At 40.4% G+C, this 19100-nt stretch overlaps 1 protein-coding gene across 22 annotated transcripts in view; it reads right to left on the bottom strand.

Moving 5' to 3' along the window:
- The window catches only part of MBNL1 (muscleblind like splicing regulator 1), a 204352-nt gene that overhangs the window by 18900 nt on the left and 166352 nt on the right, over positions 1–19100 (bottom strand). For 15 of the 22 annotated variants that reach the window (XM_041733862.1, XM_041733880.1, XM_041733878.1 and 12 more), the window contains 3 exons: positions 12482–12682; positions 1512–1769; positions 235–288 (listed from right to left, as the gene is read on the bottom strand). In XM_041733862.1, coding sequence (XP_041589796.1) covers positions 235–288; positions 1512–1769; positions 12482–12682 — 513 coding nt within the window. The remainder of the gene's footprint in view (positions 1–234; positions 289–1511; positions 1770–12481; positions 12683–19100) is intronic. The other 7 variants (XM_041733874.1, XM_041733869.1, XM_041733871.1 and 4 more) reach the window with 1 other exon arrangement.

The raw sequence follows: 19100 nt of genomic DNA, 5'->3' as shown, positions 1-19100 counted from the left end.
TGCTGGGCTTTTTGGAATCTTTCATTGTATGATATCCGTCCAGGTACATACAGTATAGTCTTTTCCACTAATTTTTGTCAGGAAACCACACTCAGTTTTTCATTGTACTTTACAATTTTTACAACAGAAAAAGGAATATATATATATATATATTTTTAAATTGATTTAAAAAAAAAAAAACTTGTATCTACAATAAAGCTACATGCCAAGCTAAAAGGTGAAAGGTCATAGTACCAGGTCAAAGGTTGCCTCGAGGGGTCGCTTCAGTGATTTGACAGCCGACTGAGTCTTAATTAGCAGGCAGCGAGCACATGATGGCAATGGGCCAGTGGGGTTCAAGCGCATTAACATAAACAGCAAGCAGAGGTGCATCATGGGGGCAGCAGTGCATTTTTGGGTAGGTGAGAAAAAACAAATAAAAAAACAAATCATCGGAATGCCATATACAACGAATAACAAGACTAAGCATGCACAATAAAGGCACTACTGAGTTGTTATTGGGAGGATAACTCCTCTTTGTAGTTAATTACAAACAAGATACTCTAACAGAAAAAAAAAAAAAAAGAGTGAGAGGAAGAGAGGAGGAGAGAGTCTGCCTTCTGTATTTTTGCTCAAGTATCCGTAAACAAACACAGAAAAGACCTCTCTCGTGATTATTTTGCTGGGCTGTGAATACCACACAGTGTCTTTTTTTTTTAAATGAATATTTTCATGATTAAGTCATATATATTTATGTAAAAAAAAAAAAGGACAACATTAAAACAGCTAAGCAAAGAACAAAGAATGGACTCATTAAAATCAGCTATTAGATCACATTAAAATTTACCTTAAGAATATGGGTATCTGCTCTGAATGATCCAATGTCTAACTCCTTGGGTACTGCTGTCTGTCTCTCTCCTTTCTATTTGATGGCATAGTCAAGCTTCTCTAGTTTGACAGTTATGCTTATGCCACAATAGTATGTAAGACGGTCTAGAGAGCACACGGTTGAAAATCTGGTGGCTGATCCTCACCACAATTTTGCTTAAGCAATTCTCCTAAATAGTTCCAGGTTATGTTACTGTTAAGAGCGAGATATACGTAGAGAAGAGCCCTGATGTGCAAAAGAACACACCGAAGGGGAACGATGGCTGATTAGATGGCACACAGAAAAATAAGAGGACCGAGAAATGGCGATATCGTTAAGTTGAAAAGGAGACAGGTGGTTCTTTACAAAGCAGAAGTTTCAGAAACCCTACATCCAGAATAAGACAGAGTATTAAGAGTTAGGCCAAGGGTAGGAGCAATCTGAACCACTGGAGGAGTTACCCTCACACCTGTGAACGGTAACTTCAGGATGTATTATCTGGGATACCTGAACAAACATATCTTCAGCAAAAACAAAAACAAAAACTAAAAATAAAAATAAAATAAATTTAAAAGGTTAATAAATGAATAGCTTGTAGTCAGATCGAGTGGGTCACTTGGCTTTACTGACTGCTAACAAAGACAGGCCTGATGCCGCTACTCACCATGGCAGCTGCGGTGGCTGCAGCCTGGGCTGCCGCAGCCTGGTTGACCTGGTATTGGGCAGCCTTGATCTTGGCTTGCAGATGTGCGGGAGGATGAAAGTATTTGCACTTTTCCCGTGAGCATCTCCCTTTGATGTAATCCATACACACGGTGACGGTGTTGTCATTGGTGTCGATCATTGTGCTGTCAGCAGGGTGAGCAAACCGACAATCGTTCTCTCCTCTGTTGCAATTGCCTCGCTGGTACTCTCGACACACCTGTGAGGTCATGAAGCGCACGGGGCTCAGTCAACACGGGCAAAGAGAATCATCCTGCAGATTTTAACTCAAAGTCCAAAACCAGTGGTAGAAGGGCCACACGTGAAAGGGGGGGAAAAGGTCATTTGCAAAAACAAAAAACAGAACAAAAAAACAGAACAGAACAAAACCAAAAAAACAACAACAACAACAAAAAAAAACACAAAAACAAACAAAAAAAAGCATCATATAACTTGAGTTCCTCATGTCGCACACAAGTTACAACCCCATGTCGGTGGGATTTCCATGAGAAGGCAACTGCATTTTGGCTACTAACTAGGTAAGACATCTAATTTGAATTCTGTTGATATAAGCGACCAAGGGAAGAGCAGTGACTTCACAGTGAGGACACCTGGCGGGCACCACTTGAACCAAGTGATCAAAATGAGTCCGCCAGGAGGACGACAGGATGGCATCGTGTGCCCACTGGTGGGACGCACTGCGGAAAGAAGGGCCCGCACACCGCTTCGCTGGATTATTGCTGACGCTGCATGAGCAGAAGTCACTCACCAGAGAACATCAGACAAGCTGAAGGGGGGGAATGTTTTTGCGAAATAACTCATCAGTACCCTCCCCAAGTGTCAAGGTCATGAGAGGCAAGGGACAATGAGACAGCACCACCGATCCAGCGACCCCGGGGTCGGAGACAGGATATTGGTAGAGCAACTGGAGAAACCTGAGGTCTGCGGCCTGACCCACAGCAGAAAACCATCTTAATTCTGTTTTGCAAGTGACCACGTGGTGGTGAGAGAGGGTCAACTCTCTTAGGACAACTGGGGAAAGGGGAGGAGGGAACTCCTGGTTCTGTTCTTGCAACTTCTGTGCTCATCCGAAACGACTTACAAGTAAAAGCATAAAAAAAAGTTAAGTCTGATAGCTTTTCTTTTTTAAGATTTTATTTATTTATTTATGAGAGACAGAGAGAGAGAGAGGCAGAGACCCAGGCAGTGGGAGAAGCAGGCTCCCTGTAGGGACTCGATCCCGGGCTCCCGGGGTCATGCCCTGGGCCGAAGGCAGATGCTCAACTGCTGAGCCATGCAGGTGTCCCTCTGATAGCTTTTTAACCAAAAAAAAAAAAAAAAAAAAAAAGAACTACACTTCTGATCATTAGCGATTCCCCCCCCCCACCCCCCCCGCCCCTGGTGGTTACACAGAGCAGATGGGAAAAGATGGGTTTTCGTTACTATTTGTTTGCGATCAGTTAATGCTGGATGGGGGGCCCCCGGGGAAAGGGTGAAATGGATCGTTGCTCATGGGTCTGCTCAATTCTGACTCTTTATTATTAAAGTTTGCCAGGATGGTTGCTCACATCAGGAGGTTGCCAGCACGGTCTGAGCTGGAGCTAGTTTGACCTTTTTGCCACAAGAGGGCCGTCTAAACCCCAGAACGTCCCCTTAGTAGCTTCAAGCTCCCACTCCGCGCTCCAAGGAGACAGTCTTTACCTTGCACTAACTGAGAAAATACAGACCCCGAGGGTTTTCTTTCGGAGTACAGCAGGAAAGAGGAAAGGCGACCCGGTTCTGATTTTAAAAGCACAGGTTTTCTCGGATTTGTGTACATGAGATGATCACAATCGAGTCTAGGTACTTTCCCCCCCTTATATCCATATCCCATTACTGAGCGAAGTGCTTCCTTTTAAGACCGCTATCATCTGTATCACGCTCCCTCTTAAAGTCAGCATCATAAATGACACCTTGTGCTATTTTTTTTAAACCCCAAGCTGGCGGAAGCTTTGTATATGCACAGCAATGAACCAACTTCATTCACCACCTCGTTCACTTTAATTTTTAAAAAATTTGCTAAATAAATATTATGGGACAGACACTCTGAGAGATACTAAGAATACAAAGAGGACTTAGGAAGTTGCCGAAGACCCTATAAGCTTTGTTTTTCTTCGTTGCATCTGTCTTCTCAAGCCGAAGAAAACAAGCGTCACCAGGAGTTTATAATTTGAAAAGCAGGGCACCTGGGGGGGCTCAGGGGTCGAGCATCTGCCTTTGGCTCAGGGCGTGATCCCAGGGTCCTGGGATTGAATCTCGCAGGGAGCCTGCTTCTCCCTCTGCCTGTGTCTCTGCCTCTTTCTCTGTGTCTCTCATGCATGGATAAATAAAATCTTTAAAAAAAACTGAGAAGCACAAGCTGTTACCCCCTGAACTACTGTCCTCCACTCTGGTTGAGCGCTGGAAGCAGGTGTGGAGCTTTCTGCACCACAAATCCCCAGTCCCTAACCAACACTTCACTGGATTAGGCTCAACAAAACAACCAGGAAGAGAGACACACTTAAATGAACACAAAAACTTCTCACGTATGTGTATTACATTTATGCTAAATTTATTCTTATCGTACGAACAAAAAGGCTGTTTTTCTGTTTAAGCCAAGCTGTGTCGGTGCAGTGTCACGTCATAGGAAACTCTATGTGAACGCAGACTCCTGGGGTTGGTTCTCTGGTACTTCTTGCTTTCTTGAACATGCTCACAAAGAAACTGGCAACAGATAAACTGATACCCTATCTTTCCATTTATCTTACTCTTTGCCACACTGACAAGAACGATCTGAAGGCAGCCTGTGTGTGAGCTCTTTAATAACTATTAAAACCTAAGATTTGTTATTTTCCAAAAACAATTCTGCAAGTGTCTGGTGCCAGACATTTGAGCGTCATTCTCCTAAAATACAACCCGAGTGCCGGGCTTTTTGACTTTTTCTCTGTCCTAACATTCTTTATATTTTCAGGGATATAAACCGAGGTTCAGATTGCACACACCTGGTCATTCTAATTTATCTTCTCATCCTCTCTGCTTCATACATGTGAGTGTGTGGTTCATATAGGTTAAAGATTGATTTATATTATCATTTTCTACTCTTTCCTCTCTTGCAAGATGCAGCTTAGGAGAATTCTAAATACATTTAAGGGGAATAACTAGGAATCCACTTAGAAACTGTCCTAAAACCAGCCTTTTTGAAGGTTCAAAGGATTTAGTCAATTGCTTTGGCATGAGACACATTTTTTACTGTCTTATTTTTTCCTAGCTTTAAGTTCTCCCAACACGACATATGGAACAGAGTAAGTATATTGAAATAGCCATTCTCCCATTATTTCTGCTTTTGAAAAAAGAAATCTCCTATGAAAACCTGTACCATTGGGAGCTAAATGCCAGAGGGGCTAGAGAAGTATGCCACGCGCCAGATGTGCATCTGGATCATTGTTACCTACCTGTACAGAACAAATTCCCCACACTTTTAAGACACATCTTTGTCTAATGATGACCACCAATAAAACAGGATCTATTCCTTGACGACTGACTTTGGTTTGGCCTGGTTTCTTTGATGAACTCAGGAAAACTTTGTGGACTATGCTGAGCCTCGAAAGAAATCTCTTAGATGTAGTATTATATTAGCAAATGATATAAGTGGGTGACAAAACTTCAACAAATTTAATCTCATAATTCAAATCAGGATAAGATAATTTAAAACACAAAAGGTTTAAAATCCTAACAACATTGTGGTTCTTTTTTCTCTTCTCATCCACTCTTCTGCAGGCACACATTTTTCAAATAGTTGTAATTATGGTAGAGCTACTACCTGGTGACCTGTTTTGTTCAATGATGTGTGTAACCATATTTTTGTTTTACTAAACAGGGTCCAGAGTGATCATTTTGTGATGGCTGCATCAAATTCCATCCATTCAGAGACCATCTAGATTATTTTCAATATTCTCATATTGCAAAGAATATATTCATGACTATAGACATTTAAAAATCATTTTCTAAGGTTAAGCCTGCAGAAATGGCATTAGTGGGTCAACAAATATAAGTACTTTTTATAGTTCAGTAAGTGGTTTTCAAATAGATTAAAATAATTCCATTTAGCTAGACACATAATGTGTTTCAATCAAGAAAATGTCTGTTGAGTCTTTCACTCTATAAACATTAAGGCAGGATTTGTTTTGTACATCAGGTAAGTTTTAGAATTTTCATACAAAGTAGATAAGGGGCTGCTTTTATATTTTAAAAAAATCATTTCAAAGAAGAAACTCATTGAAAACATTTATAAATGCCAAATTCCATTTCCAGGATCATCTATGCAATAATTATAAACTTTAAAAAACTAGATGAAAAAAGTACTTAGAAAAACTTCCCAAAGAAATGTGAATTATTCTATGTAAACCTTTTTTTGTTAATTCAATGGTAGTGGTATATTGGAATGATAATAGAATTCAGAATCAGAAATTGTGGGTTCTTTCTAGTTCCTACACTTACCAGCTATGGAACCATGAATATTGAGTAAAATAACGCATAGATAGCTGAAAACACACAATAAAAATCTGGTTAAAATAAACAGTTCTTCTATTTGACAACTAGGGTGGTTTTTTTTTTTTTTTTTTAATGAATGTGACAAGCATATTTCAAAATGGTCGCAAAGTAATAGGTTTTATAAGTATTAAATTCAGCAATGTTCTGCAAGTTAAGGCATGGGATTCTCAAGACATCAGGTCAATGTATGAACTTATTCAAAACTGGACAGTCATTTGCATGTTTGCTAAGGAGAGATCTCTTTGAAGTAATATGTTTTGTGCTCCCCATATCTAACTCAGTAATTTTTGGAGAATAATTTCCAAAAGCAGGAACAGACAACTTATTATAATAAGAACAGGGACTATTTGAATATTTTGGGAAGTCATTTTAAACCTTCATGACAAATATTAAGGAGCTTATTATATATATATGATATTATATATTCAATAAATATTTAATGAGCTTTTTATATATACATATAGACATATATGTATATAAATCCAGATATGCACCTGTTGTTCAACAATAAGCACCAAAGACTGTATTTTCCATTAAGCTTGAGCTATATGAAATTTCAAAAAAGGAATACTGGAAAATCAATGATTTTATCAAGGTATTCACAGCATTAGCAGTCATGCGTATACAAGCTAATGCCCAGAAATAATCTGTATTTTCAACTCAAAATGGATTATAATCTCCACATTTTAAAATTCTGGTGATTATTAGTAATGATCTTAGTTGATTATATAATTAAATTCCCAAGATAGATGTCTGATGATGTCATATCTAGTTTTAATCTGTTACCTAATACTTGTACGAATTTAGTCCACCTGAACTTCAGACACCCGTGTCAGCTACCTCAGAGGATTTCTGGGAAGATCAAACGGGAGCTGTCTTTGAAATCTAAAAGCCAAAACTGCTCATTACCATTAGGCCAGAGAACACAAGCATATTTCTATAGATGACATAGCTTAGAATTTATCACTTCACCTCATGTAATTAAAACAAACAAACAAACAAACAAAAAACGACATCTGAATATATAGGAATGGTCAACTAAAAAACAAAAACAAAAACAAAAAACCCAGAACACTTTTCATTAAATCTACATCCAGGTCTTCACTTATTCATTCTTATGAATCACTGTGTAAACCAACAGGATAGGAGAACACACCCAACTCTGAAACGAACTCACCAATAGGCCAAAATGCTGAAATCTACAGTTATTTTTATTACTTTTTCTAGATAAATGAAGTTAGAGAAATTTTAGCTTTAAGTTGAATGCAGAAAGTAGTGGGAGAACAGCAAAAATGGGTGGCTAAGCTTAGTAATTATTGTATTTTCGACAACTTACAACTCTTTCCTCTCCCAAACAAAACTCAGACTCATCACAGAGAATAGTCACTGACAGACAAGAGGTTTTAAAGGGGATATGACTACTGATAAGAAGCCAGTCTAAAGCCTCATGACAGATTAAAAAAATAAACGACACAGACCTGTGTGTGCAAAACTCATACTTCTTAGTAATTTTCTAAAGAAATTAAAATATCATTCAAGCAGTAGCTAAACACCCTCTACAAAAATACACAATTAAAATAATCCTATCAATAAATCCCTTTCATTACAAGCATCTGCTTTCTAATCTTATTTTGAATCAAATGTCTTTTATATGCAATAGATCATGACAAATCCATTAAACTTCTATAAAAATCCCAAGCAAGGCAGCCTTCCACTACTACTTGAACCCTCACTTAGCTTTAAATACTCTTTTTTGTATGTAGTCAATTGGAATCATATTGTCTAATGCCTGTACGAAAAGTCACTAGACTCTTCTGTGTCAGTAAGTACTGGAAGCACTCAGCAACCAATGGCCTAAATTAGGTACTCATGTCATGATTACATCAGTAGAATAAAACTTTCAGCACAAGAATAATTTTAAAACAAACCAAAAAAATAAAAATAAAAAAAAATAAAACAACTCCAACTGAAAAATATCAGAAGCCATGTGGTGTGCCCACCTTTCCTGAAATACATCCTATGTTTTTCTCAAATAGACTGATGATACAAAAATGATGCAGTTAACCAAACTACAATCTAATATCTTCATCAGCATCTGAAATGCACAGTCACTGGTTAGTTTTTAGCTTGATTAATGCCATTATGCGGTATAAAATGACCTTAATAACCATGAGTTTACTTGGAATATTTCATAATGTGCACTGTGTTCTAACAAAATGTTGAATGTTAAAGTTGTATCAGAGGAGACGTGTTTTTAATTCTGAGTCACAAATAACTATATATATAAGGTAAATGATGAAAAGTCAAGACTTAAATAGCAGGTGCTGGCATCCTGTGGAGTAAATATTTGATAGACTATTTGCATTTCGAATCACCGGGCCGATTTGTGGAAAAGCTCCCAAGACCCACTGAAAACCTACTGCATCAGTCTAGGGCGATGTGGCCCTGCATTTTTAAGCAATCGTCCCAAGTGAGTCTAATCACATTAAAACTTGAAAACTACTGCCTAGGACCAAGGGCATGAACGAGACACTATATTTTGTAGTTGGAATGCTCAAAATGTAAACACGTTCCCAAGGAGAATGTTAACAAATGTTAAAAATTCGTCATGTTCTATCCTCTCTGTTGGATGGCACTAAACTCTGAATAAAGGCATGTGTCTTTTTTGTGATTAATTAATTAACTGGTTGACTGGCTCACTTGTTCGTTCATTGAACAAGTTATTGGGTATCATTTATGAGCTTGGCACTATCCTGTGCGGACCTTTTCTCATTATGGGTAAGACAGCAATCAAATGGTTTCAAAGATATTCCTCACTTTATTTTTTACTTGAAAGATGTTCACGAGGTCTCCTTTGGATATTGTTGGATGAGAAAATGAATGCATTCATGGGTCCTTTTGTACCATAAAAAAGGTTATTGTGTAACTATCACCAACTCTTTGTTATAAAGACATGACTGAAAAACCTTAGTCCTTTCCAGTATCTATAGATTTTAACAATTTTTTAAAATAACCCCTGAAAATAAACTGCTGCTTGGAAATTATGAAAAGGTATGCCAAAGTCCCGAAATGGAGTTTTAAAAGCCTCATTTCAGTGACCAATATGTAAGAGGTTTGCTCCTTTTTAAAGACTACCATAAAGACTGAATTTTAGGGATCCCTGGGTGGCGCAGCGGTTTAGCGCCTGCCTTTGGCCCAGGGCGCGATCCTGGAGACCCGGGATCGAATCCCACGTCGGGCTCCCAGGGCATGGAGCCTGCTTCTCCCTCTGCCTGTGTCTCTGCCTCTCTCTCTCTCTGTGATGACTATCATAAATAAATAAAAATCAATTTAAAGAAAAAAAAAAGACTGAATTTTACAGTATAGAAGGTATGCAGCTACAAAGTCTCCCAAAAGGTATCAAATGAAGAATGGATAATAGGGATACTGATACAAAGTATATGTGTGTATTTTACATTTATATATTTAATAAAATGTATATTTATATATTACAATTAATACAATATATTTAAATATACTTATTTAAAATGTTTTATTTAAATAAAATTTCCAATAACTTATAAGCTGGCATAAAAAGCAAAGAGACAACCTAAATGTCCCATAGAATGTTCTAATTTGGAGGCAATCTTACAGATTATCTCGTTCAATCCTCTAATTTCATATATGTGGAAAATGAAGCTCAGAAGAGATGAGAAACTTGACCCAAGGCTACTCACCTAATTAGCAAAAACGCTAACACTAATTCTTGGATTCCTGTTGTTCAACATTTTTGGTAGCCTCACATCAGGTGCTATAAATAAGTCATCAGTTCTTCCGAACAGAAGAACCAGAAGGCTGATAATCTATGGGATTTTTAATTTCCTTATGGCCTAACAACGTGCAGCAAAAAGAGAGAAAGAGGCGGCAAGAACAGTTGGCCAATATTTAAACAAATTTAAACTTTTTTTCACCTTAAAAGGAACTCAGAATTCAAACATGTACTTCTGAGTCCCATGAGGACAAAGTAGAGATTTTAACCCAAATAACTCGACATGTGACCAACCGGCAAATAAGCGTGTGCACTTCTTGCCACACCATTTAAGTCCCAGTATGCTGTGCGATTAGCACCAGAGGAAAGAACCTGAAGATAGGAGTGTCTAAGATCTCAGGGCCCAGCAGAAAGGCCCCGGAGCTTCCCACTGCAATATGCTAGCAGATTCTCACTGTGACACTAGAGCAGAGCCTGTTAGCCAGAGTGAGATAGGAAGCTGCCCTCCCACCAGCAAGCAGTTAGATAAGAGGAATTCGGGTTAAGAGGAAATGACAGTCATACAGCAGTAGCCACTTGTGAGCACAGCAGAAGACGACGGACAAAATACACAGAGGAGCTCCTCGCAGAAAAAAGAGAGAGAGAAAGAGAGAGAGAGGGAGAGAGAAGAGAAAAGAAAAAAGAAACCCCAAACCAATGACAAAAGTACTCTAATTTTAACTAACCATTATACAAAATATAACCAATTACAGACTACCTCAAACTGTGGGAAGCTTCGTTTCTAAGAGTTCTGACCACACAGCTCAGCCTTGTAAGAGATTTCAATAGAGAGTTGTAAGCTTCCTAAATATCGTCTCCTGTTTAATAACTAATTCATCAAAGTTCATCCCAGGTTGCCTGTTGGGTCCCCTTCAGTCAACAATCATGCATTATGAACCCAGGGTGTGCTTCCAAAAGATCGGGGCTGGGGGAAGGTGAGTCACATATGAAGCATCCAGCAATTTTTAAATATTTACAATCTCCTAAACTTCCTCATAATTTATCTGCAAACAGCACTAGCTTGCTAATGAGCAAGTGCAACCGCACGATGACAAACCACCCACAAGTCAAAGTGCGTCTCTAGCACACAGCAGTCCTTGGTCCACGGGGACCGTGCAACTAGGTCTCAAAGTCCTGTCTGAGTTCTCCGCATGGTGCTCTCTTCATTAGCAGCTTTTCCCAAAATGTTCAGGAAGGTAAGAGCTCAAGCTAAACAAGCAAACAAACAGAAACCCTAAAGAATTTAACAGAAGCCAGAAATTCTTGCTTCCTCTCTGAACTGTCACCCGTGTGGGGATGAGTTATATAGGGTTTCAAAACGGAGTCCTAAGTTCATACCGGACTGGAACATCCTTCCTACGACCTCAAGTAAGTTTTGCCACAACTTTGCCCCTAAATCTATTGCCCTGGGAGATGGAGCGAATGATAGTGTCTTCCTCAGAAGATTGTCTTGAAGACTGACTATGTGCTGCATGTGATGGGTTGAGGCCGAGTTTGCTAGAAAGTCAATACCCAATAAACACCAACGACTGTTACTGCCATCAGAAAAGGTGGTGGCAGTTCTAGTTGCGCTGAACTCTGGGATCCTCTGCAATGCATGTAGTGAAGCCCTATAAACAAGAAAGTGGTGCTTGCTAAGTAAATTCCTGCGCAACGGATAAATCATTAGTGTCAATTATGTTCATCACACAACAGCCTTATTTTGCCTCATTCTCAGTCGTTACCAACACTCCAAACTTCTCAGCCCTAACTGTTGCCTCATCCTAACCGAGGGGAAAGAAGAAAGAGGCATTTTGCTCCTTAGCTGGACACCAATGCCCAGTTTTAGAGCCTCCACGGACAGTAACGTTGCCGTGTTTTTCTTCAATCTACAGTTTACCGAATCCATTAATTTACAGCCACGCTGAAATTCTGAGCAACCACTTTGATACCAGAATGAGATCTTTCACTTCTTTTTCATGCTGCCATAGCAAAGCACATCCATCTGATCATCCTTAACTCTAGAGCCCGATGCAGTTTCCAACTGAAAAACTTTCATCGGAGCACACTTCACCAGCGGAGCTGCCTTGCTATTCCAACCCAAATATTGTGAGGCCTGTGAGGAAATTTGCAATAATAAATTTTAAAATGCCTGATGCACAGTAACTGAGCAAACTGTTGTGAGAACAAGTGTCAGGGGAGGAACAGAATTTGTTCTCAAAAGAAGCAACACGAACAACGCACATCCAGGGAGCATTTGCTGTGTGCCAGACGTCGGTCTAACGCTTTGAGGAAAGGGCCATTATTATGTCCATTTTGAGGATGAGGAACCAAAGATAAAACCAAGTTAAGGGGCAGCTGGGCCCCAAGGTCCGGGTCCCTAACCCCTGCTACACTATCCGGATGCTGTGGCTTTTATCAAAGTACCATTTGTCAAATACAGCATACCTCGATCCTAGCAAAAGGCTCCAAATAGTCAACCCAAACCTCTACTTCAAATTTTTTTTTTGCCTTTACGGCGGTGGAAGAAATGAACCAACAGCACACTTTGAAACTCAGAATGGGAGTCCATAGAGAAACCGGCTCATCATTCCTACCTCAAGTCTGTCTGTCCGCATTAACTTCTGTGCGGCAGCTGCAGCAGCTGCAGGTACAGGGACCCCGGGATTCCCTGTGACCAACATTGGTGCGGTCGGCAAGATCTCTGCTGGAACCAGGCTTGGGGACACAGGTCCCAGGTAGGGATTAAAGGCTGCTGATGCATTGGTGGCTAAGCTTGGTGCAACTGAAAACATTGGCTGGAAAAAATAAAAATAAAAAGCAGAAGTTTAATATACAAGTCTTGGTTTGTATTTGATATCCCACATTATATATCTACCCTCCATCCATCCATTCTTCCGTCCCTCCCTCCCTTCTTTCATTTAATTCTGTTTATTTAATCTCACTCAGGCTAAGAATGTTTCTTAAATAAGCATTCATCAAGTCAATGTGTTTCTAAACTATAATAGGTGATTTACTCGTTCAATTTTCTGCTGGGATTTTGGAGCCCGGTGTCTATAATGCTTATAATTTCTTTTTGAATAACAGATCACTTATTCAATGCAGTCATTGCTTGTGGTCATCTAATCTCCATTTTTGTCCTGATTTAATCCTGGAAACTTATCTGAGAAATACATTTTATAATTGCTATGTCAGATGAACTTGAAAGATCTGTTTACAACTGTTAATGGGTTGCAAGTGTCCTATTATCTGGAATAAATAAAGCAGAACTCCCAGTGGGTAACAGAGTTTCGCAGTCAATATAAACTGTGAATAAATCTCAGGGGATATGTGAAAAGACGATGATGACACAATTTCTTTCGAACACATAAGGTAAAGTGTTTGGCATATTCACTTGCATGTTTTCCTAAAGAAACTATCAATATCGCACCAGCTAATCACACCCTCGTGAAATACTTAACAAAGAATTTACCTTACTAGGGAGAAACCACCCCGAATGTGAAGCCTGGAACAGAAAACTTCGAAACACATGCTACATGCTTTTGCAAGGAAATACACATGGTGGCACCGAAAAAAAATGTCACAAGATAGAATTTCTGCCAGAAATGCTTTCATGGATATAGGAGGATGGTTCCTACCTGGGACACGAAGATTTGTGTATCGGGAAATGTATTTGTTCCTGAGTAGAACTAAATTATTTACCTGAAAGCTACTTTGGCAATTTGCTTTTCCCATTTTTTTTTAAAAGCATAACGTAGCACAACAATCTGCCACCTTATGGGTGGTATATTTTTAACTTCCATCATTCAACAGGCTTCAATTCTTGAAGCCTAAGATTTTGTGCAATAATAGTGTTTGTCTCCAAAACCCACAAAGTCCTGGGCAAAATGAATCCTGTTCTTTAAAGGACTTTTTAACAATCAATTTTCTTTATTACCCTGTGATAAGGAACAGAATCGCAGAAACGTTTTTAGACCGAAGGGAACATCAGTATTGTAGCTGATTCTTCTCTCTTACAGAAATAAGAAGTTGGACGAACCCTGAGCTGACACAGTATTCAAGAGAGTTTTGGAATAAAGTTTTATGCAATTAAGATGTGACCGTAATTCTTAAGAGCTCAAAAGAAATAGCTTTAAAAAAAAATAAAATGCGTTCTTATTTAGTATGGCCTTGTCCTGTATTTAGAAGAGTAAAACGGAATTCAAGTATTCTTGTTCTCAAGTAGGTACGAGTGATTTTCCCTTGTAGGGCACCTGTGGCAGTGTCTGGAGACATTTTTGACTGTCACAGCTTGGGGGTGCTGTTGCATCTAATGCATAGAGAGGCCAGGGATGCTGCTAAGTGGCCTGCAACACCCAGGACAGCCCCTTACAACAAAGAATGATCCTAGCCCCAAATGTCAATAGTGATTAGGTTGAAAATCCCTGTCTTCAGGGATGCACTCGTCTTCTGACTTCACAAATTGTTTCAAGACAAAATCACTGCAGCTAGTGCATACATTCTTACTAAGAATAAGACGACCATGCAAAATAGACCATTTCACACATAATTTGATTCACGTGGGAGAAGACACAATGCACCATACCTTCCACTGGCAGTTTCAAGTCATAATTATGTCTCCAAATGTGTCGGTCTGAATACCATGGTGAGCTGTCCTGCCAGGCTGAGGGCTCCTGCCTGAGGAAGTGGCCTAAAGCTAGACCTCGGACCCTCACCCCTCATCCCTGCCCAAAACACTGACAACACGGAGACTACCTGGGTGCTCCGGGTATGATCAATAATCAGTGCAAATCTAAGGCCCAGAGCAGTCTCTGTCCATTGAGCTATATAAATAGCGGCCGATTTTATGCTGCTCCATTGTCGACTGGCTGCCGAGGCATTGCCAGGACAAGGGCTGATATCTCTCTCTCTCTCTCTCTCTTTTTAAGAAAAGCATTTATTTTAAGAAAATAAGACCAGTGACCAATAAAATGCAGCTGTGTTAAATCTCAATTGAATAAAATCAACTTGGAATCTATGATGCATATAATGTAGCAGTTGCATATCACAGATAAAGGAAGACTCCTACTAAATAAAAAATATTGATCTTACTAACTGGCAACAGTTTTCCTGCTGGATTGCTTCTGTAGGCTTGTCGCGTGAATTGATTTTCTGACTTAAGGCAGCAGAGCAAATTTAAATCTGAAGAATTTTAGGGCCCTGTCCCCAGGTAAAATCTAGCAGCTTTGAAAATCTGAAACATCCAACTCTTCAGCAAGCATTCTCTCAAACTGCTCCCTCTCCAGAGAAGTAGAGCTATTTGAGTGATCATAACAGCTCTGAACTTTGAAACTTGATTCCAAAAGCTGCCCACCCCCCAAAAGTGCAACATTCCTTCCTTTATTTTGAGTTTCTGTGAAGTTTGCTACATTCCTTCTGCAAAGAGCACCTTCCTGGAGGTGGGTCACTGCATGGCCCCATCAGTGCCCTAATCGGATTAGCGAGGTGCTTGGACGGCTGGGCTGCTGAGTCCATTCCAGAAAGCCATCCTGCCCAAGGTTCAGCAGAACGGCAAGGTCGGACGGTAATGCTATTAGCAAGTGCATCCTATTTTCTCCGAAGTATCTACAGGATAACCTACAACGATGCCATCGGTGTAGTTGGTACCGACCACATCCCTGTAGAACGATTTACAGATAATTCTCTTCCTGGAAGGCATGAGGCAGGTTGGCTTACGATCGCCTTTTGCCAGTGAACACCCTCCGCAGAGCAAAACCCAGCGTGATCTTACTAACACTGGCACATTTAGGGGCTAACCACTTGTTTGTTTTAAATGAGACATTTTGATTCCGTTAAAGCAATCAGGCTCTATTATAAATTAAAATGTTCTTCAATTTCACATGATAACCCTAGTTAAATGCGTGCAACCATGGTTATTACCAGAATTTCTTCTGTTTATTGTGTGCCGGGCATTGTGCTAAGCGCTTTACCTATGCTGTGGTATTTAGTTCTTGGAACAGGAAAATATAAACTCTGTGGGCAAACAAAGGCAAAAACTCCATTGTTTCTGTTTTGAGTTGGGGGGTGTGTGTGGATCATCTGTATAGTGCGCTGCTGAATCCCCGGGATCTAGCTGGAGGATGCCCAGCATATAGTAAGTACTCAATAAATAGATACTGAATAAGCGAATGCATGAATGAGTGAATGAATGAATTGCAGTCTCGTCAGGTGGTTTTTATTAATCCCTTCCATTTTGCAAACAAAGAAAAGGGCCCACTGAGATCCCGTGTCCATAGTCACAAATGAGTGCATGAAAGACTTAGGATCTGGGTACAGGTGTGTCTGGCTCCAGGTGGTTCCAAGACCAGGGGTTCTCAGGGCAGCTGGCCGTGGGAATCCTCCGGAGAACTTCAGCCCCCCGAATGCCCTGGCACTCCCCACCCATCACAGGGTCGGCAGTACTATTTAGAAACCTCCTGGGTGATTCCAATTCCTTACATTATGTGGTCTTTTACTCCTTAAACACAGAAACAGGGCCAGGCTTCTGGGCCTGTGTGAGGTCCCCAGGGAGACACGTGCCCTCGTGGCTCTTCTGAGCACTGTGCGCCGTCTCCACTGCAGGCTGCTCCCGCCCAGCCCTCTGTTGCATTTCTAACCACGCTTCAAGAATCACGACTCTTGCTCATCAAAGTTTCCCCTGATCCGCCCCCATCTCCAAACTCTGAAGAGGTGTTTCCTACCCTCCGTTGCGATAGAACTCCTCAGCGCTCGAATTTGGGGTTGATCACCGCACGTGTTCACTTAACCCCCCCTCTCCTACGCAAACCTGACGGCAGGCACGGCCTGGCGCGTCCTTCATCCTGCACCCCACCTGCTGCAGGCGTCTACGCAGCCTCCTGACTGCCTTAGCCGACGTGCTGCTTTCCTCCAGCACACAAACCAACTAGCAAATGCATTAAATAGTTTCTAGTATAGATATGTGAACAGTTTAAAAAAAAGAGAGGGAGATTTAATGTTACGGCCTCTCTGCCTGAAAATTTAATCATTAATTTGTCTAGTATTCTTGTTTGAAAACTGTAATTTCCTTTATTTTTGTTTTGCGGTTTTCTTTCTTTTTCTTTTTCTTTTTTTTAAGATTTTATTTATTTATTCATGATAGAGAGAGAGAGAGAGAGGCAGAGACACAGGCTCCATGCCGGGAGCCCAACGCGGGACTCGATCCCGGGACTCCAGGATCGTGCTCTGAGGCCAAAGGCAGACGCCAAACCGCTGAGCCACCCAGGGATCCCTGTTTACACTGACCTCTCTCTCGGTTTCAGTAATGTGGCATTACCATGCTGTAGTGTTGCAACTATCAGAGGGGCCCTAACTTATTTTAATACCTTATGTGAAACAGTGTCTGGCATACAATGTTTGTGATTTTTTTTTTAAGAAATGAAGTACATATCATAAATAATATCTGATTAGTATTTGCTGAGATCACTGGAATATAAATTCGGTCAGATTTTTCTAGATGTTACTTGTGTGTGTGTGTGTGTGTGTGTGTGTGTGTGTGTAAACGCTGAACTTGTAAGCGGTAGAAAATAGAGCTGCCTTTTTTTTTTTTTTTTTTTTTTTACTTGACAGCACATCATCAAAGTGTATGAAACCCTGTTTCTGGGTACGCACAACCCTGTACAAGAGCTACTAAAGTCCCTGTAAGCAATGACTTTGAATATTAAAGAGCCAAAAGCTAATGGGAGTCCTCAACAAATTCATATTACAATGTCTACCCCCCCCAAGAAGGCAAGCATATAACTGGAATAAAATAAGAAATACTGTTTTATTTTTTTTTATTTTTTTATTTTTTAGAAATACTGTTTTAAAGTCAGCTTCCAGACTGACCTGCTGCCTGGGCAAACCACAATGACCACCTAGACTTATTTTTAATTTTACCTTATCCTTCAATCTGGTTTAACGGGAGGGAGTGACAAACAAACAGAGAAGATTCACTCCCAGCCCACCCATATGGTCTGGTCCCTAAGATGCGGGCCTGTCCTCCAGCTGCTTGAGGATGCGCAGGCTCCTTGCCTGAAGCAGGCCCTAGAAGGGCAGGTGGACGGAGCAGGACTCAGGATGATGGCCGTGGAAACATTTCACCACAAACGCTTTGTCATGAGGTGGCCTTATCCCAATCACTACTTGGGAAAAACTGGAGAGTAAAGCACTAAAAAGCAGCTTAAGAATTCTAGGTGTTCCTGGAAATGCGACAGATGATGACTTGAGAGCTTTCAGCGCTCAACCGCCAACACCCACGACATGGGGACACCATGCTGCAAAGGGGAGGCGACACGAACAGCTTTAAGCCCCCGAGACTTGTCAACCAAGTCCAATAACTTTGAATTTCTTGGTCCCTAGGTTACTTCAAACCCATGAAAGGCACAGGAATTCAACTTGAGTCATGCACCCCGAGGCAGCCAGGTGTGTGGACCCTGAGGGCAGCTGCCACCAGAAATGGCCCAAGCTAAGGCTTGGGAGCACGAGGAAAGGCGAGGAGTGCACGGAAGTGCAAAGCCCCAGATACAGCTCTTCACAACCGCAGGCTTATGCAGAGCTCTTCAAGGACAAAGACAAAAGCCTGGAATCAACAGAATTGCTGAAGACATCTTTCTGGGATGGCTCAAAGAAATACACCAGCTGCTTCCAAGTTGTGAGCCACAAGAGATGGTCTATATTTGGTTAGGTTGTTTAGTTTTCTTGTTGGATTATCTTTGCACCAGATAGTGCGTAAAAATGTAATGATTTTTTTTTTTTAAGTAGTGTTTTGGAAAAAAAAAATCCAAAAATTCAATTTAAAAAATTTGGATAATCAAATATTACAGGTCCTCCATTTCTCTTCAAAAATCATATAATAAAGAGAAATATGTTCTTTTTACATTTTTATTAGGGGCTTAGAAATGATGATAGAACTAATGCCAGTTTTTTAAATAATTTATTTTGCAAGTTTTAGGGAGCAGACACGCTGGTAAATTCAATTACTTCCTTTCAACTACTTATTTTCTTATGAAACGAAAATAATGATGAGATTGTTAGGAACCTGCAGATAATATACTTGAAACTTTTCACTACATGGTAATGAAGGTCAGAGATTTTAAATGGATCAACCAAGGACCCAGAGCTGGTTGGTGGCTCGTCTCTAATTAGTGTTTCTGCAGCACGGATGCCAGAACCCGAACCCCCTGGGTTAAAATCCAGGAC

Source organism: Vulpes lagopus, chromosome 19, assembly GCF_018345385.1.
Source record: "Vulpes lagopus strain Blue_001 chromosome 19, ASM1834538v1, whole genome shotgun sequence".
NCBI classification, from domain to species: domain Eukaryota; kingdom Metazoa; phylum Chordata; class Mammalia; order Carnivora; family Canidae; genus Vulpes; species Vulpes lagopus.
Note: the sequence above shows the minus strand (reverse complement) of the source record. Positions and strands in the feature narration are given on the sequence as shown.